This window comes from Aulonocara stuartgranti, assembly GCF_965226115.1.
Source record: "Aulonocara stuartgranti genome assembly, chromosome: 18".
Taxonomy (NCBI): Eukaryota; Metazoa; Chordata; class Actinopteri; order Cichliformes; family Cichlidae; genus Aulonocara; species Aulonocara stuartgranti.
This window is the reverse complement of record NC_138954.1, coordinates 3,125,587-3,146,186: the sequence shown is the minus strand read 5'-3', so window position 1 is coordinate 3,146,186 and position 20,600 is coordinate 3,125,587. Positions and strand designations below refer to the sequence as shown.

Here is a 20,600-nt window from a genome sequence, read left to right as displayed (position 1 = left end):
AGAAGATGTGAACAACATGAAAATAAATCACTTTGGAACGTCACAGCAAAAACATGTGATTGTGCAGGATCCTGAAAGCCTTTAAGCAGATCTACAGAAACACTGCTGCAGACAGTCAGAGAGCACAGACGTGCTGACTTCATACACCTTGATCTGAAAAACTTGATTCCAGCTCAAACCTGAAGATTAAAGCGTTCTGCTGCACAGCCTGACGTAAATGAAACCTGAAGGTATCGTTCTTAAGCGGCTGCAGCCCAAAGCAAACAGCCTCGGGGGACGCTGGAGCCGCCGGGCACCACAAACATTACCGCCGTCTGGGTCCGAGGGATGAAGAGAGAGCAAGGGGAAATAATAAAGCGTGGCAGAGCGAGAGCCTCCAACGAGGGGCTGCAGAGAAATGTCCAAGCACTGATAACAGCAGGAAAACTCAATTTGCTCCAGTGTTTGGTGTAATTGTGCTCAAGAGGAAGACAACAAGCTGAATCTCCACAGTATCGTCACGGAAACGTGGAATCGGTCGAACTAATGTGGATCGGAAATGGTCCGGACGCTGAGTCACCGATGAGAGGAGCCATTGTTGTGACGTGACGCAAACGTGACATCAGAGGCAGAATCTGAGCCCCGCTCGGGTCAGACCAGCTTCACCCGTCGGAGCACGACGAGGGGTTTCATCTGCAGGGGCCCGATGGAGGTCCATCGGAGGCCTCCACCGGACCTCTGATGGTGCACAGAAACCTGCGCTGTGTGCCTCCCATGCCTTAGACATTCATAGACACCTTAAAGCTTCACAGACAAACCCTTCGCCCTCGTTGAGCATCAGCGGCTGATGCCGATGGCCTTGCTGTGAACAGAGCAAGGTGGGTGATGTCATAAGTTCTCGGCTGTTCGGGGCTCCCTAAAGATGGACACCTGCTGCCCGTTCACCTTTGCCCTCTTGGCAGATGGTACCATCACCTGAAACGGTGAAAGCATACATCCCCACAGAGTTCTGTCCAAACACAAAGCCGTGTGCACGTGCAGTCAGAGATCTCAGGATCAGGTTAACCTGCTCGCACAGCGGCAGCTTCATGAGGAAGGTGCAGTCACCGTGCTGATGGAGCCGAGCCCTCTGCAAAGCCCTAGTCTTCATCAGCACCGACTTTCTGTGCATGAACCATGAGTCGAGTTGGGGGTTTAGGTCATGAACATCATAAAAACAGCAACCAAGTGCTTCCATGTAAAAGACGGCAATGAAACAGAAAAACACACATGCAACAAAAAGAAACAACAGAAACAAACTGAAATAAAATTTTAAAACCAAAGAAAAATAAAGGAGATTTAAAAAAAAGAATAATCAAAGCTGCCTCTGGCACTAATCTTTAAAGTGATGAAATATTGAGGCGCACTCCTTCCATGATTTATGGGCCACAGCAGCAAACGTCTCGGGGCTCCGTCGGCCCTTTGTGTGCCTGCTTCCTGGTCGTCTTTGTCTTCTTCTTCTTCTGCTGCATCTATTCGTGATTGTTCTTTGTGAGTAATCATAATTATTATTATTAAGTTTGTTGAACTGTAGCCGTGTTAGTTTGCTTGGCGTCGTTTAGGGACCATAACAGAGCGTTTTCATTCTCTTTGGGTTTATTAACAGATTAAATCAAAATATAATCCATGTTAAATCCTGTTTAATCAGAATCATTTCAAAGCCGTCCTGTTGGCCTTTGTATCTAAATGATCTTGAAACGGAGATTAAAGCTCTGCAGTCGTGCACTCGCTGACACTGTAAGATTTACAGATTTCTTTATTTTCTTATTCATTTTCTCAGAGGCGCCATCTGAACAAATACCGCTCAAACATACCGTCTTATAGACTCAGAGGAACGCAGCTCTGATGCATCTGAGCATGCTCTGATGCGTTCCTCCTTCAAAAGTTACTGTTTTTTCCTTTGTTGTGTTCTTAAAGAGTAAAAAGCAGCATGTAGTGAGCTATGTGGCACAAAGTGAACCCTGACATTCACTCCAGAGCCTTCCTGCTGTGTTAGCACCTTAAGGAAGTCAGACTTGAATTTTGAAATGAAATTATGCCAAACTTTTTTTTTAGAGAATTTGGCTATATTCCATTCAACACAGTGCAAATGGCTTGTAACTGAAAAACTAAAGGGACCAAAAATGGTCCCAGGGCCAAAGAGGGGTTAAACAACACCTGAAGGCTTCATTATGTTCGTGACCACCTCCTGATTCTCCACCGGGAAACATGTTTCCTGTAGGTGGAAGTGTTTTTTTCCCCACAGCTGCCCATTAACTGTCCACTCATCAGGACATGTTAGATAATAAAGATTCAGATTTACATGAAACTGGTGGCGAATCCTCAGTTTAAAGCAGTCATGTGATCTACACCAGCTGATCAGTGATCCTTCTCCTTCCTCTTTGATGTTTTCAGACAAACGAGCTACATCCAGGTAACATCCACCCAGAACTGAAGCGATCGATCGCTTAATCAATAGTTCAGTCGCGTTTCTGGCACAAAGGCTCAAAACCCTCCAGCTCGGCTCGCTGATATTCTTTGTTTTGCAGAGAAACAAACTGACGATGAAACAAATGATCTCAGAGAAACAGTGAAGGACGATTCTTCTTCGTGACATCATAATGACAGGACACGAGCGCAGGTAGGAGCAGACCTTTCATGTTCCCACTCACGTCCCGTTTCAGAGGTGTTGGGCTGTGAGTTTGTTATGTAATGTCGTTTCCTTCTCCACATATTAAAAATTCTGTATCTGTCCTGAGCTCTTGTAAAAGAAAAGAGACATAAATATTAATATAATGATTATTTTTGGCCACATGGTAGCAACAAAAATGAAATCATCTAAAAATAACATTTTTTGCACTTTTCAGCCTCGACGTTTGATTACATTTGGAGTTTAGAGAGCCTCGATCTTACATTTCATCTCCCGGCTGCACGGCGCTCTGCTTCAACATCTGTCTGACATGAATATCATTCCACTAGATGACCACAACCACAGAGTCCATTAGGAAACCCTGAACACAAACAGCCTCCACAGAGGGAATCCAATACATGAATTAAGACACTGAGGTCTTGTTTATGTTTGGATGTAAATCATGAAAATCCTACTTTATTAACTGTCAGTGAACATCTCGCAGTCCCCACCTATGAGAGTGTGAAACATGAATCGCTCATTAGGCCTGAACAGTGACCTAAACGAGCAGAACAAACGCGGCCGTTCATCCTGCCAAATCGGCCAAACCCTCACAATCAGCTCATGTTTTTATACAATAACTTCAGTGTGTTTAATGGTGCCATGCAAAATGTGACCTTTTCATGTTCCAGCCTCTCAAAGAAGCCCGGGGTCAGTCATAATTTCAAGTCACAGTAGCAGCCAATAGTGTTTCATAGTTTTCTTAGCAAAAGCACACAATGTCACTGTGCACTTTGGGTCGTATCAGCACGCGGGATGGGCGGCTGCTCCAAACAAGCTAAAGTCTCCTTTTCACCCACGCTTTGAGTCCACGGCACACTGATCAAACTCTTCCAGGCCCTGAAGACGTTCTTCAAACTGCAGCTTGACTGAACCTGAACATGTGTCACCAAACCTGAGTGTTAAAACAATCCTTCATATTATTCCACGAGCTGTCAACGAAACTGCAAACAGATCAACCCGTCCTGGAGAAACATCTGGAGAACTTAGAGTTGTTTGATCCGCGTCATATGTCCAAACTGTGAGGAACATCAGTGCTGTTTCTCCATTTCATGAGCTACATTTACAGGTGTTTAAATGACCCAGAAGGCATCAGGGCCGGACGATGAGCCCGGCCACAAGCTCTAACTTGTTCTGAGCAGCCTCAGAAACGCTGGGAAAAAAAGTAAAGAGAGAAAAGTACAATTTCCGATCTGGAGGAAATGTGCGATTTCCCATGAAATGACGCTGCTCTGAAAGCAACAACATGTTCAGTCTGCCATTAAAACACAAGTGAAACATAAATAATTTGAGTCGTGAGATGTGAAGATGCTTTTAGCCTCTTAGATCCAGATCAATAGCAGTCAATCTTAAAATCTGGAGGCAAATAAATGGACTTCTGTGGAAGTCATTTCCTGTTCGCCGCTAAAACCTCTTCTTGATTCGCAGGAAGTGATGCATTAGACACGCACAGCTGGTTTGATGGAAGACGTCTGTCAAACCGGTGAAGATCAGACTCTTCAGTGGAAATGAACGAAGAGGAGCAGAAACAATCCGAGTCGTCGTCTCTGTCAGCAGCAAGTGCACGCCACCATCTCCCAATCAAAACCCATCGACTTGTCTTCAAAGACGTCGAGCCTGGTCGGGTCATTATGTCCCTGTAAGACTGCTGGAGATGATTTTTGGAAATGATTCTCCCCCCACCTCCCTGCTTCCATCATTACACCCAAAACAACCTTATTTTAATGGATATGAAGGTTTGAATTCAATACGGAAACAAAACAAAATATAAAAATAAAATGATTTTAATCTACAGAAATTGTGAGTTAAAGACGTCCTGACACTAACCCCCAAAACTACTGTTTGGACCTCAGCGAGGACGGCAGCAGGATCTGGGGCTTCCAGAAGGAAGCAGCGACTGAGCGGATTGAGTGATTCAGGCCAAAGTGTTGGCACTGTGGTCTCACAGTCAGAGGGTTTGAACCCACGCAGGGTCCCTCTGTGTGCAGTTTGCATGATTTCCCCAAACTCAGGAGAACTCCTGCGTGCAGGTGTCTCATGAAAGAGATTCTTCACCTCAAAAGTTTCACTTCCTGGTCAAACAAAGACTCACACAGCAGATATGCTTCCCGCAGGTGGCTGGGAAAATAGTTCAAAGTCTGATTTTTAAATACTTCTTAAAAGGAATCTCCAAAGTCCAGATGTTTTCTCAGGAACATCTGGACTGATGTGGCTGCTCCCACAGAAACTCTGGAAATTCAGACCTTTCTGAGGAGCGCAGTTTAATAAATAAATCTGGAAATGGACCGCATGTGTAAGTGTGTAAACTGCAATCTGTTACATACGTCACTGGCAGGGCCTATTTATACATCGCTGCACCGTTTCTCACGTCAGCTTCGTCCACCTGCATGAAAACATCAGTAAAAACAGCGAGTGTTCGGTGCTCGAGGTAAAAGTCATCAACATGTGTAAGAGCACGAAGAATCAACCTGATACACCTGAAGAGCGGCTGCACTCTTTCAGCCACTGACGTGTTCTCGCTGAAGCGTCACAGCTGCGACTGACTGCACGCAGGAAGCGAGGTTGGTTTAAACGGGTCACAGGACAAGAGGCGCCGCGGCCTCCATAAAGGAACCAGCTTTTGTGCATCTGTGGGCTCAAACTGCCAGCTGACACTTTATCGAATCCTGATGCTGAAAAGACCATAAATCCACTCAGATCACAGCGCCGAGCCTCTCACTCCAAACAAGCACCAAAACTGCAGACGAGCTTTAAAAAGAAGCTCGCCTGATGTGTCTGCCATGACTGAATCACTCTCACCCCGTGGAGTCTGCTGTGACTGCTGTTTGGAGTTACTGATTGCTAATGAGCGCTCGTCACGACTAATTATCTGCACAGTCTCTGACTCCACTTGCTTCAGCCTGCAAGCGTCTGATCGGGCGGTTTAACCCACGGGTCCACACCAACCGTTAAAAGGTCGCACGTACTCGACGAAAACACCCGTCACTGATTCGAAGAAAGTAAGAGAATTAAAGAGAACAGATGCTGTTTGACATCATGGATCAGTGACGTCGTGTAAAAGATGCGTATTTAAACTCAAGCCGCCATCTTTTCTTAAACCTGTTCAGGTAGTTTCTGGTGACTGACGTAGGAATGCATTAATCCAACGTTTTCCCAGCGTCCTGACTGTGAGGAACAGACCGGGAATTGATACGCAGCGATCCCACAACATCGGTCTATCCTGACTCAACAAGCAGGATCAGATTTCGGTCGTATCGGCTGATCAGATGTAGGATGTGTCGTTTACGTCAGCGGTCCCCAACCTTTTTTGCGCCACGGACCGGTTTATGCCCGACAATATTTTCACGGACCGGCCTTTAAGGTGTCGCGGATAAATACAACAAAATAAAACTAGTACTGGTACCGAAAAAAAGAAGATTTATTCATAACACACGTGAAAAGACCCAGGAAAACAGAGTAAACGATAAAAACGATAACAAAATAACGCTGAAAACCGATAAAAACCCTGAAAACCATACATTTCACACCTGAGCCTCAACTCTGGCGGCCCGGTACCAAACGACTCACGGACCGGTACGAGGCCCGGGGGTTGGGGACCGCTGGTTTACGTCACCATGCATGTTAGCCACAACAACAGCTTTTCTCTGAGTGTCTGCAAACTGTTGCTCTCTGTCGCCCTCTAATGGAAGCTTTTACTGCAGGAACTGCAGCATTTACTCCACCACCTTCATCTACTTCTTGATAGCTCCACCCAGACTCATGTGAGGAGCAGTAAAGGGAGGTGCACTCACACTGAGAGGAGGAAACCAGCACGACTGTAAAAACTGATGCATCAGGCTACTTTCAGCTGCTCCCTGAAGCCTGGATTTGACCGTGTTGTGGACGCGGACACCACGGACCCGGCAGCCAAGTATTCAGTCCTGTTATACTTCACTGAAGACAAATGAATTAACATGAAAATACACAAATAAATGTGGTCAGTGACAACAGGCCAAGCTATGATAACGACACCACCCGTCAGCAGCAGTGCACCGTATCACAGGATGGAGGAAGCTAACAGCGAGGGCGTGTCTTTTGTTCGAGTTGTTCGTGGCGTGTTGGTCTGTTCTCGCAGTTTGCAACTTCCTGTGTTTCCAGCAGGTTGAATTTATCTATATAAATATTAATAAAAGTATGCCGGATGGTATGAATCTTCCATCTGTGTTTACGCAGCTCGTGTCATGTGACGTCTTTACAGCCAATCACGCTTGCTGTTTACTGTAAATACACACTGTGGACTTCATTACGACCTCCTGTTGGTTGAGCAGATTGACGGAAATTTGCTGATTTTGCTCTGCTGAAGATTTTTCTAATCGGCCTTCGAGTCTTACCCGGGTCACAGCTTTCCTGCACAGGAAATTGATCTGCGACCAAAATAAAAGCACTAAAACTACAGCACTACTAATTAAACCTGATCTGGTCCCAACCAACAGCATTTTAAGAAGATAAATGATGAGAAGTGATGCATTTATTCCCTCTACAAGGACGTTTCACTCATTGTGCAGTGACAAAACTACTCAAACATCTCTGCCTGTGGATGTCTTTACTCAAACATGAGGTTTCACTCTGACGAAGGACCGAGGACGGCGGCTGCACCGGGAGAGACAAATGTGCCAATAAAGTGTGACATTAATCTCGTTCAGCCTGGATTCAGACAGTAATTTGCTGAGGTTTCAGATAATTATGCACAGCAGTTTCCTGCCAGGGTAAAAATAGCTTTTTGCACGTTCAGCAAAAATCAGGGAAGATTAAGATGGAATTGGAAACTCGTCATCTTCCTTTTGTTTCAGTCTGACACAAATCAGAAAGCCGAGCTGGAGAATGTATCGTCCATTTAACCATCTACGTTTTAAGCTCTGTGTATTCCTTTCAGGTCACATAGTATTTTATTCAAATTAAAGGTTTTTCAAGCTCCCCGGGGTTCAAACTTCTTTCTAAACTTTGTTCAGACTTGATTCGGAGCCTAGTTTCAGGTTTGAGTCAGTTTGAAAACATCCGTATGAGAAAATGATGAAACACAAGTACACAACATCTCATCTGGGTTTAATGTGACACTGAGTGGTTTTCAGCTTTGTGAGAGCTGTTCGACCGAAAAGCAGGGAAACGGCTCAGCATCAGGTGACGGAAACACAGACGAGATGGTTTTGGATGAGCTGGAGCAGAAAAGCAGCCCACAAGTTCTCCTAACGTGAAAAATCCTTTGCGTCCATCATCCTGGTCTAAACTGCAGCAGTCGGATCAGCTGCTCGTTTCAGGATGTTTCATTTACACGGTTTTGACAGAGTTTAGAGGAGGAGGGCTGCAAGATGGCCTCCACCTGCAGAGCAGCGTGTGATCCTTCGAGCGATATGAAAGCATGAAAATCACAAACACTGACAGCACAAGGTTTTCATCTGAAGGAGATGATTTCCACCCACAGACACGGCTGCTGTCGTTGCTTTTCTAGTAAAAGAAAACAACATCAAAATCCAGGAGAAGCGAAGAGAGAGTGAGAGAGAGAGAGCATGGCATCAAACAGAAAGATGCATACAGCAGTGCATTGTGGGACGGAGCCCTCTTGTCAGGCTTGTCTGGATGCCAGGCCGAGGCCAAAGATCACCACCGACCTGCCACCAAAACTGCTGATGTCAAACATCTCGCGTTTCCCTCGCTCTCTTTCTCTGCTTTCACACATGCTCGCTCGCCCGGGCTCGCAGCCTCCACTCTGGATCTGATTTGACTCTCTCCACTGCGTTGTTATGGAAACCAAAATTTGGGTATTACATCACTTCAGCTCTGTGATGGTAGCTGTGGTCCGATACTGCAACCTTTGCTCACAGTGTCGCCTCCAGAGGCAGAAACAAGGACCTGAGTCACGTTCAGCATTTAAACTTTAGTTGAGTCCAGAGAAGAGATGAGCCACGATTAGCTTCACTCATCAATAACTGAAATCGGATCAATATTTGTCCGGACAACTGCCCCAGTTCTCCTCAGTGCTCTACAAACAGGTTAGAGTGCTGAGCTGGTTTGAAGCTTCCTCCCAAACATGCCACACGTCTGGCTTTGTTCTGGTTCAAGTCTGGTTTCAAGCTCAGTTTAGACTTATTTCACACTGGTTTCAGATGTTTTGGATTTAAATGTTTCAAATCTGCTTTCAAACTTTCAAACTAGATTAAACTTGAGTTGAACCTTGGTTCAGACTACTTTCATCCTTGGATTAAACTTAGGATAAACTTTGTTTCCAGATTATTTTAGATTGGTTTCAAACTTGTCTTAGACCTGTTTTGAACTTTTTTGCTAAAGCATATAGTTAGGGCTGGACCAGGTGACCCTGAATCCTCCCTTAGTTATGCTGCAATAGATGTAGGCTGCCGGGGGATTCCCATGATGCATTGAGTTTTTCCTTTCCAGTCACCTTTCTCACTCACTATGTGTTAACAGACCTCTCTGCATTGAATCATATCTGTTATTAACCTCTGTCTCTCTTCCACAGCATGTCTTTATCCTGTCTTCCTTCTCTCACCCCAACCGGTCGCAGCAGATGGCCCCGCCCCTCCCTGAGCCTGGTTCTGCTGGAGGTTTCTTCCTGTTAAAAGGGAGTTTTTCCTTCCCACTGTCGCCAAAGTGCTTGCTCATAGATTGTTGGGTTTTTCTCTGTATCTATGAAGCGCCTTGAGGCGACTTTTGTTGTGATTTGGCGCTATATAAATAAAATTGAATTGAACTTAAGTTCAGACCTTGTTTATACTTGGACTCCACCTTAGCTGGGTCTTGTTTAGAGTTTCTTTTTTAGTCTTATTCTCAGTCTTGGTTAAAGGACTTGTTTTGGAATAGGTACCAGACTTGGTTGAGATTATTTTCCATCTTTATTTTGACTTGTTTTCAGACTTGGTTATTTTGGAGAACCTGATGCTTCTCGGGTTGGTCTGAGTCTAAAACCTTTGCACGGTTCTGCATGTTAACATTACTCAGACTGTTTGTAGGAGACAGGAAACTCTTTACATGGAAGGACAAAGGCACCATTTTCCATCAAGCTTGGAAAGTTCTGCAGGTAATCGAGTGGTGACGTCAGACTGCAGTGTTTACATGAGCGAAGCTTAGACAACAACATTAGACACCAACGGCTACAGTCGTGCATAAAGTGTTAAACCTGAATGTGTTGCAGTATCACATAAAAATGAATAATCTGAATGAATAAATGTTTGTTTTTCTGTTAACAGACCTGCCACAACAAGTTTTTCCAGGACACGACTAAACGCAACGTCCCAAGCAGGTAGAATTCTGAGTGTTTTTGTGGTTTTCCGACAGCGGATCCTCCTCTTCGTGTCTGCGTTTTTCCCCTCTTTCTTTATCGCAGTCCATCCATCTGCTTCTGCTCTTTAATCCTCGTCCCACTTCCCCATACATGTGTCACGTTGAAGTGTTGCCTATGCATCAGAATCTGTGGGTGAAGTGTGTGAGTAATGCTTCCCCTGCTGTCAGCCCGAACAGCTGAAGTGCCCTTGAGCAAGACACTTAACACCCAGTGAGCTGCAGCAGAGCTTTAAACCAGCAGCTGGTCGACATCTGTGACACATTCACATTAAATGATTGTGCTGGTCGCCTCGTCGCCATTCGTATCCGCCCCATAGATGCACCCGCAGTGACATCACCTATCGGTCTGTAAAAACGAGCGTTTCAAAATTGCCATCTTAGCGTTTGGAAGTCCGGGTATGATGAGTGAGGGGAGAAGCTGATTATGAAGCCACATGCTGATTGGCTAACCAGCCAGAATGACTAAATATGACCCGAAATGAGGGATTAAGACCATAAACTCCTCAGGAAGGTGTTTACAGAGGGGCTCACGGCTGTTTTACCTTCTGCAGGAACACAAGTCTTTCTGCAATCAGAGCTGTCGCCCCCTGGTGGCCTTTAAACATCACTCAGGTTTAATGCATTTAACTCATCAGCTTCACTTTTCAGATCCTTTTTCAGAAGCTGAATCCGTCTTACACGCCATCTATTACGCTGCCACATTCCCAACATCAACTAACAACAGAGACCAGTGAACATCAAAAATGGCCGACTGTTACAGAGAACATGTTTACGTGTTTTTTAAATGACGTGAGTGAGACATTTTTCCAGCACTGAATAAAATTTAGGTTTTAATGTCATGCCAGGTAAATTCCTTTTTTCCTTTTCTGTTGATTGGATGAAAGAAGACAGTTTCCCCCAAATACAGCAGAATATCTAACAGAATCCTATTCTAATGTAGTTCTATTGGTATCTCGTTACACAGAGAGTTTTGGTTTAGTTTCACCACAGTTACTCTGGATACCCTCCATGACATCGGCCTGTCAGCAGGGCTGAAGGCCACCAGAGTCAAGGATCAGTCGGCTGATTAAAAACATGAAAACAAGTTTTGTTTCATCAAAGTTCGACACGGTAAACAGAGCACGTGAAATCGAACGAAATCGATCTGGCGACCTGAACTGAAACCAATTTTTCCTTCATCTGCGACTCGCTGCAGGCAAAGTTTCCTCGCTTTCTAATTTATGAGCTTCATTTGAACTTATAGACATCAACAACTCCAACATGCAGAGCCAGTCCCACAGTTACAAACGTTCAAGGTTCCTGAATGTCCTCAAGCAGCTGGTTAAAGGAAGAAAAGGCTGCTGGGAGCCATTTTCACTGGTGGCTTTATCGTCATGGTGATGTAGTCCATGTTTGTGACAGCAGGACAACGTGTTGGTTTCCAACACACGTAACTTCACATGGAAATCTCAGGCTTGCAGTGAGTGTTTTGATCCAACCGTCTGCAGCAGGTGAGGACACGGTTCACCTGCCCGCAGGCTGAACTCGCCGAGGCCCCGGAGCTACGGACCAGGAGGGAGGAGGCGGAGCCTCTCTGCAAGATGACCGAGTCACTGGAGAGACATCTGATTGTTGTTTACTTTGTACAATAATCCAAAACACCTGGATTATTATAACTCCTGAAATTTCAAATGGTCAAACAGAGTTTTATGTGTATTTAAATGGAGTAAACTGCCCCTTTGATGAGTCTTCACATTTATGTAAAGTCACGTGTCAGTTTGGACGCGCATGTTTCAGTCCACCGTTTCTGTATTCGCCACTTCCTGTCACACCACCCCCAACACCAGAGCTCCCCTTCTTTCCTTTTTCACACGTCACTTCCTGCTCTGACACCAGCCGCCCATATGGAGCGGCCATATTGGGAGATGCATATGTCGTGTTGCTGAGAAAGCACGCGTCCTGCCCGTGGAGCACGAGATTCGCCACGAGTCAGTCTCTTGGGCTTGTTTTATCACATAGTAGCAAAAATAAACTGGAGTCAGGAGGACAGGTTTCCCCCCTGAGTTCAGACTCTCAGGCAGGACCATCTGTCTGAGCACACCAGAGGGTTAAGATCTTTTAACGAAAGATTATATGTAATAGAAAGTCAGCAGGAATAAAATAATGTTTCATATTATTAAATTAGGGCAACCTGGACTTCTAGTGAATATTTTAGCCCCAAATATTAACATTTGGAAGAATATTTTTTTTATTCGCATCAGCTACGAGAATAAATAAGAGAAAGTCATTTCTTCACTGATCCATCAGGTAATCTTGGCCCAATAAACAATAGGAAGAAGAAACCAGCCGGTGCTATCTTGTTGTTTGTGGCTGCAGATGTTGAGTTTGTACCTCTGGCTGCTAAATAAAAGCTCTCGTTTGGAACAACGGTGAATTGTGAGAACAAACAAAAGATGTTTTCCTGGAGCTGCGATCCGCTGTCGTTCTGGCAGCTCTGTCAGCATCCGTGAGACCCGAGAGCTGAAGTGTGTCCAAACAAGGAGCAAAAATAAAAAGAATATTTATTACAGTCAGCTTCGCCTGGATTCATTACTGCCCGGCAGATTTTTACTGCAGAGGTGAAACCTTCACCCAAACTAACAACAGGCCCTTTTTACAGCTCGTGGACGCTGTTACGCAACCTGAAAACAGCCACAACTCAGCATTAGGTTATTCATGTAGAAGCTTCCTGCTGTTCTGGAATCTGGAGATTTCCCAGGAAGCATCTGCAGGTCCAAGTGTGGCAACATTTACCTGAAAAGCTAAAGTAACCGCCTCAGTCGTCTGCTGCTGATTGGATTTAACAACAAACTAAACCATCGGTTTGCTTCTTGACTGTAAACAGATTATTAATCCGGTTCAATGAATAAAACACATTTTCTGATGTTTCACAGGCTCATAAAGACGAGTTTAAGACCTCAGCTTTGAAAATACAAATTCCTTCTTATGAAGGTACCGACTGCAGTACAATGAGATTCAAACAGAGCTGCACTTACGAATGAAGAGCAAGCAAGACTCTTACACCAGCCTTCTTTCAGCTTTCCCATTACAGTGGTGAGATTAACCCGGATGAGCACAGCCATGTGATCGAAACACAACAAAGATCACTTTGTTACTGGTTAGGAAGCAGGGTGGTCGTTTTTCGCCCAAAGTGATCCAAATTTGAAAAGTAAACACCTGTAATCATATAAAACTGGCAACATAAAAGCCTGAAGACGTGACCACGCAGACAACCTGCAGTGAAGTGAAACAGAGGCAGTACTGCAAGGCTGGTGATAAACATCGTCCCAAACATCGCGTTTCACAAGCTTGTTAATGTAGTTTTAGGCATAAATTAAATTCAGGAATTCGTCTTCCGAGTTGCCTTTGAGTTTGGAGTTTAAATGACCATCACGCACTATTGTGATCTCAGTCAGCAGCATTCCTCACACCGTGTGCAGGAGGACAAAAAGAAGGAGATCCAACAGTTTTTCTGGAAATTTTGCAGACCAAACAAGATTTGAGGCGATGTTTCAGGTTTCAATCGCAGCTAAATGACGGTAAAATACCTTTTTGACCTCAAAACACAAAAATATGTTTGCGACAGACCCAAGATGCAGAAACACATTTACACCTGTCCGATCCAGGACGCGATCAAGTCAGCGCGTCCACATTTAATCGGGTTATTCCCTGATCAGCGTGATGTCACACAGAACTCTGACCTCTGACCCCCACACCTGCAGCAGGTAAGTTACGCCTTTGTCACATTGACTCAGCAGGAATAACATGAAAGGGTCTATGTGGATGTTTTTTAATGTAGTAGATTCGTCACATCGGAGTGATTTCAAAACTACAGGAAGTGCTTTAAAACCAAAGACGCCTCTTAAACCAGGAGGACGAGAACAGGACAGAGTTCATGCAGGTGCTGCCTGCTGCCTCTCCACAGCAACGTCTTTGAAGACACGCTGGATATAAAACTGGGAATCTGCACTTCAGGGCTTCAGCAGTGGAGGGAATCATCTCGCCACTCACACCAGAGACCTCAATTCAACTCCCCCCTGGGACAGATTTAGGTTATTGATTGATCCGCTATTAATCATCATTAACAGTAATGGTTTGGTTATGTTTGGGCAATAAAACCAGTTGGTTATGGTTAGAAAATTAAACTAGTTGCTCAGGTTTAGAGAAAGATCCCAGAGACAGTTGATTTACAGTGGTTTTCACGTTTTCTTAGTTGCCACGGTGACACATCCCCTCTGAAGAGTCTGCACATCTGGCTGCAGATGTGAAGCGTACCTCCTGAAAGATATTAACTTCAAATCTGACTGTTATGAAAAAGAAATCTGTGTCCATGTCTTCAAACAAACAGGTGATTTTTTTTGTGTTCTGGTCGTTCTTCAGATCACGGTTAAACAAACGAGCCGCCGCCTCAGAAGCAGCCGTCAGCCGCAGGATGCTGAGTAGGGATGGGTATCGTTTAGGTTTTATCCGATACCGGTGCCAAACCGGTACTTTTGAAACGGTGCCGGTGCTTAAACGGTGCTCGAATCGGTGCTTAAACAATGGAAAACACAAACTGTCCTAAAACTTCTCATGTTTAACTGTTTTCTGTAAAAAGATAACAATGTTAGTCTTCTCTGCAGCTATAGGGGGTTTATGGCATCACTCTTGGCTGGAAGCAGTGCTTAAACAAGGGAAAAACACAAACTTTGTCCAAAAACTTCTCATGTTTAACTGTTTTCCACTTTTTCTTTGGTCATTTTAGCCTTTTAAGCCAGGGTGAAGGGAGTATCTGACATCAAACAAGAGGACAGCCGCATGTAACTACGATGTTTGCTAGTTCACCTTACATAAATAACCATACTTTTAAAAAAAGCACCGAAATGTGCGCTGCTTTTCGGTCTGGTTACTACCGTTTATGTCAGAACCGATACCGGTACCCATCCCTAATGCTGAGGCCTCTGTGCACGCTGGGATCTTTTCTCTGGACAGGAATCGGTCACGGACGTGCCCGACTGTCGGCCGTCTTTTCAGCACAGACACCTGCTCAGCAGCACGCACTATGACTCACCTGCTGCCTGGTTTTTGTGTTTTTACATAAATAAAAATATTTCCATCACAAATCAAAATTTTAAAATTAGCAGGGCTCAAGAAAAGTAAAGAAGAGCTCCTTTACTTTTGTCCACATTCACTCTGGTCTCATTTATTCATTTATGCAGTTTTTTTCTGTTTTATTGTGATTTGAATTTTAAAACTGAATTGAATAATCGTGATTATGTGATTGTAAGTTGAGCAGAAAAGTCCAACACTGCACGGGAAACAAAGATGCTGACGGTCACTCGGACCATCACTGAACGAGTCCCCCGCTCACAGCGAGCTCAGAGTTTGGTAACACACTTCAGCACCATCAGCCACCTGCTGGAGCTCCACTTATGTAACTCTTGTGGGTTTAAGTGGTTTCAGAGGTTTGGAATCCACATTTAAACCCATCCACCACACAGAATACCTGCACAGGTGAAACCTCTCTCGCCCTCTCTCTCTCTCTCTCTCACACACACACACACACACCAGAGAAACGATCCAGCAGCTGAAGCCTGCTGAGCGCTTACATAACCAGCAGCTACAGTGACATACAAGAGGAAGCTTTTCATTTCCAGCAGCAATATTAAGTTACAGCCTCACCAGCTTCATTAAGGCCTGAAAACTGCTGAAACAAAGTGCGAACGGAGAGCCGAGGAGAGGATCTCTCTCCTCTCTCATCATTCAGATACTCACACGAACGCGTGGTAGAGCAGCGCCCATCCTCTCGGCCTCTCCAGCGCGTCGTAGATCAGGTTCTGGATCTTCCTCTTGCGGATGTTATTCCTCTTGGCCGGCCGGGCGTAGTTCAGGGGGGTCTTGGCCAGCAGCCCAATGCCGATGCCCTGGGAGCTCCGCTTGTAGTCATCCCGGCCCGGAGCCACCAACAGCAGGGCGCCATCCTTGTCCGCTCCTGTGGTGCTTTGGTCCAGTAAGTCCCCGGGCGGAGCGCCGGAGGGCTTCTTCTGCTCGTCCGAGCCGCTAACGACGGTCCTGGACCGGAGCCCCATGGTCAGTGCTGGATGCCCGGTGTGGGCAGCATGCCATGATCCGGGCGCTGGATCCGGAGACACCCCCCTCTCCTCAGCCGCGGGTCATTTAAGGATGTGGTCCCCGGCGCGAAGGGAGGTGCTCAGCAGTGTGACTGGAGAACGGGAGGAAAGGAGGAGTGATGGAGGGAGAGGAGACAGAAACGGAGCGTTACTACAGGAGAGCATCGGCATCTGGTACAGCAGCGCGAGGACAATGTGCGTAAAAACCGCGCATAACATGCACGCGCTGATCACCACGAGAACACACGGAGAGGTGAGGCCGACGCGGAGTGGGATATAAACCCACTAATGCGCAAAAACAGCTCCTTTTCCCGGGAACACAGTCTCCGTGTAACGCAGTCTCCGTGTAACGCGACACGAGGCGAAAACACACCTGATCACACCGGGCGATCCCATCAATCAATAATCTGTAAAATAGAGCAACAATTGCCCACTTCCCAAAGAGCCAGCACTCCCCCATAAACACACACACACGGGATAGACAAAGACCTGGCGACACACACACACACACACACACACACACACACACACACACACACACACACACACACGCACACACACACACAATCAGAGAGCGCTAACACCACCGAGCCCTACCGGCAGCGCATCCCGGCCATGGCTTCTGTCTCCGGGGCTCCCAGCCTCCATCCACCTGCAGAGGAAGCGGTGCTGAGGCGGAGGAGGAAGAAGAGGGGGAGGAGGAGGAGGATGGAGACGGAGGATGAAGAGCAGAGATGCTGCGCGAAGGAGGTCGATACTGAAACTGAAGCGGAGGAGAAGCAGCAGGGAGGAAGATGAGAGAGAGGGAGAGAGAGGGAGGCTTTCAGCAGCAGCAACGCAAACGCCCCGAGCGCGCGCACTCACACATCCAGGCATGCATACGTGCACGCGCTCAAGAAAGCGTCCACCTTCGCGTATTCAGGAGGAAAACGCGCTCTGCTTGTAAAGACAGGTAGATGCAGGCAGACGCGCACACGACAATCCGCTCAGTCATGTAGAAGTGCACGCGCCTGTGTGCACATGCATGTGCAGGGAAACGGGCTCTTTATTTCAGAGGCAAAACAGAAAAACAGAGTTACATAAAGACGAAGCTTCCGCTCCTTAAAGGGTTAAAAAACAACGGACACACGGAGCGGACTTCAGATTCTTTAGAAACATCATTTAAAGCGCAAATCTCACCACTGACCTTTGCTTGATGGGTTTACGTTTTCTAAAAGTTGGACTTTTTGTAAAATTTCAATAAAATCAGAAGGAAGTGTCTTTAAATTTTCCTGTATGGCTGCGATAGCATGTCAGCTGTTGTTTTCTGCGTTTCAGTGCAGAGGCCAGGAGGGGTCAGAGGCTCTGCCTGCCAATATTTGTTGTTTGAAAGTCAAAAAGCTCAGATAAAAGAAAGAAAGGACGCAGAAAACAAGCAGAGAGAAGCAACAAACCCCACAAAACCGAGTCCATAGAAAACAAAAATCCGCAAGGAGACAAAAATAACTACAAAAAAAGATTCAAATTAACCACCGAAGCAAAAAACACAGCAAATCAGTTTAAACCTTGAAAACTAAAAAGTCTTCAAAGTGAAGCAAAAACAACCTGCTGATGCCAAATAACCACAAAGACCTAAAACAATCTCACAGAGACGCTAAAAGCCACAAGCTGATGAACTAATGCAGAAAGAGCACAGAGGGAGGTAAGACCGATCAAATTCGCCCCTTTTCCATCAAAGCGATCCCACTGAGAAAACACTCAGTGGTTTTAAGACAAATGTAAACAAGAACCACTGGGAAACATTATGCGTACAACAAAAATGTCAACAATGGAAGAACAGAACATAAAAAAGTGAGACAGCCGGTGTTTTATTATCCAGCTCTTACATTTCAGGTGATCTTTGATTTGTTAGTTTGCTGTTCTTAGACATTGTTGTGTTTCCATTCTGTTCCTCTGTGTTAGGTAGGCTGTCTTATTTCCTGTGTTATTTTGGCAGCCTGCGTTGTGTTTATCTTAATAACGTTCAGCTGTGTTTAGGTCCCGCCCACTTCCTCTTCCCTCATTATCTCTCATCTCCGTCTTCCTTCTTTTCTCCTGTTGTGATGTTGAGTTTCTAGTGATGTGCACAACTACTCGACTAGAAACTAATCATCCTTTTGTCCCTGGTCAGTAGTGATGGGCAGATGAAGCCCCATGAAGCACTGGAGCTTTTCATCCAATTGGTTCACCCCAACGCGAAGCTTCATGAAGCTTCATTTGCTCTAGTAGGACACCTACTGGACGTAAAAATAATAGCTGGCATGAATTTGAAGAGTGTGGCATTTTGCACACAGCCTGTAAATGTCAACAACAAAAGGAGTGTGTAAAACATGTATATTGTAGTGATGGCAGTATACTGTGTATATTTATGCTGGCAGTATGGAAAATGATTATTTGCGGCAAAGTTCGAACCGCTTCATGAACCAGTCACGTGGTACAGCCGGGCAGCGAGGCTTCGGACGTCATCATTTTCAGCTCCTCCCATAAATGAAGCAAGCCTCGATACGCGCTTCGCGGAAACGCCCCCTCCATTACTCGACACACGCTCCGAAGCCTCGATACAGAACGTCCCATCACTACTGGTCAGTACCTGATGTATTAGTCATGCAATCAAATTAATATTTAAACTGATGCCCAAATGCCAAAGTTGTTGTGTCCTAAATGCTATGTAACCATCTGCCACCAGATGGAGCTGCAGCTCCGACATTGCTGTAGAAACATGTAGGGAGCATCTTTTTGTTAAACCTGTCACTGCTCTGTATTTTAAAAGGCAAAAGAGCAAGATTAAATGTAAGTGGCAGAAATTAGCTTCCTGTGAAGGGTGGATGGGCTCCTCAGAGTGAGGAGTCCAGCTCCTCGGAAGGGCTCAGACTGCAGCCACTACTGCTCCACATTGAAAGGAGGCAGTGGAGGTGGTGGCCTGCTGGATGAGGTGTCCCAGGCAAGTGAAATGCTTGGAGTTGTTGTTTTATCATTTTATTAAAATAGTTGTTATGAACTGTAGAACAGTGTGTATTATTTGTAATGTACAACAATGCGCTACACAAAGATTTTTCAATGTTAATTTGCCGTATTTTAAAAATATGTGAACATCTATTGTAGTGTTGATATTTTCATATTTAACATCATTTTTATTTAAGTGTTTTTCTTCTCCACTATCTGTTTGGAGTTTAACGCTCATCGTTCACAATGCACGATGCCGTGCAGCTACGCAGCGTGATTCGTTACCGAAGAACGTAATAAGTCACCAGGAACACTTCCTGTTTTATTTTGAAATCTGTTTTACCTTCTGATTTGTTCCTGTTCCACCTGTCTCAGTTCACACACTCGCTCTCAGTGTAGTTGTTTAGCGTTGGAGCCGCCGCTCCTGTTCTTCTTCTGTGTTCTCGGCTTGTGTTGGACTTTCTTGGTTTGACTACGTTTCTGCCTTCGCTGGCTGCCCAGGTGTGGATGACTCCTGCCTTCTGGATTTTCCTCTGCTTCCATCTCTCCTGATTTGGATCCCTCTCCTTGACCGTTACACTTCTCACCTTAAATGCCCTAACCTCCTGTTAGTAAAGCTTCCTGATGATTGATTCTCAAACCTTTTGAAATGTGTGCTGGATCTTAAACAGAGAACCAGCAATGTGTGGGAGGAGACGCTATTGACCACAGAGTGTTCACAAGGCCGCACGGCGGCAGATTCTATCATAATAAAACACCTTTCTGTGAGTCTGCGATATGTTACGGCACCATTTGCTGCTTTACAGCATCTGCCATTGTAATTTGAAGCATGAAGTCAGCAGCTGCAGAGAGTTTGTAGCAGCAGCTTCCTGAGAGCATCGCCTTCAGCCCCCACAACCAGCTGCTTCTTCTGCACACATAGAAGTTTCTCTTCTGTTTTTAAACCAGGCGCCATCCAGGGAAGTCGTGTCAGGTCAGGTTATTCATAAGCACATATAAAAACAGCACAAGTGCGGCACAGCTGAATGGAATAAAACAGAGCAGCTGTGTCTTTACGCGAGGTTTAAAGATGTTGGTGACGTCCTAATTTGAAGGAGCAGACAGTTCCAGAGTTTAAGTGAAGCTACAGCAGAGCCTGATTCCAAAATAAAAGCTTTAGCAATAAGCAAAAGTGGATGAAACAAAGGTAGGGACTAGTTTCTCACAGTGAGCAGACGAGTGAACATTTTTAATCTTCACAAGGCTTCCTGTCCTAAATCCTTAACTAACCAGAACGCATGAGCAGAGTGCTCTTGTTTTATGAGCTTAGTCACCTTCCTGTGTGAGAACGCGTATCGTTTGTTTATTTGTCTTTTTCATTTACCAGCCGAGTGCTACTTTCACTTTACATTTAATTCAGTGAACTTTAATTGAGTGAAGACAGAAAATACTCTCCACAGTGCGGGGCAGCACATCGTAACACTGTGAGCTCATTTTATCACAAAGGTCGATTT

General features: G+C 45.3%; 1 protein-coding gene across 3 annotated transcripts in view; it reads right to left on the bottom strand.

Annotated features, from left to right (window-relative positions):
* The window catches only part of kcnq3 (potassium voltage-gated channel, KQT-like subfamily, member 3), a 118,019-nt gene extending 99,920 nt beyond the window's left edge, over positions 1-18,099 (bottom strand). For 2 of the 3 annotated variants that reach the window (XR_014272846.1, XM_082514294.1), the window contains exons 1-2: positions 18,012-18,099; positions 15,791-16,238 (exon numbers count right to left, since the gene is read on the bottom strand). Coding sequence is in view for 2 of the 3 variants with exons in the window: in XM_082514294.1 (XP_082370420.1) it covers positions 15,791-16,104 (314 nt within the window). In the remaining variant the exon portion in view is untranslated. The remainder of the gene's footprint in view (positions 1-15,790; positions 16,239-18,011) is intronic. The other variant, XM_082514295.1, reaches the window with a different exon arrangement.
* Between the last annotated feature and the right edge of the window lie 2,501 nt (positions 18,100-20,600).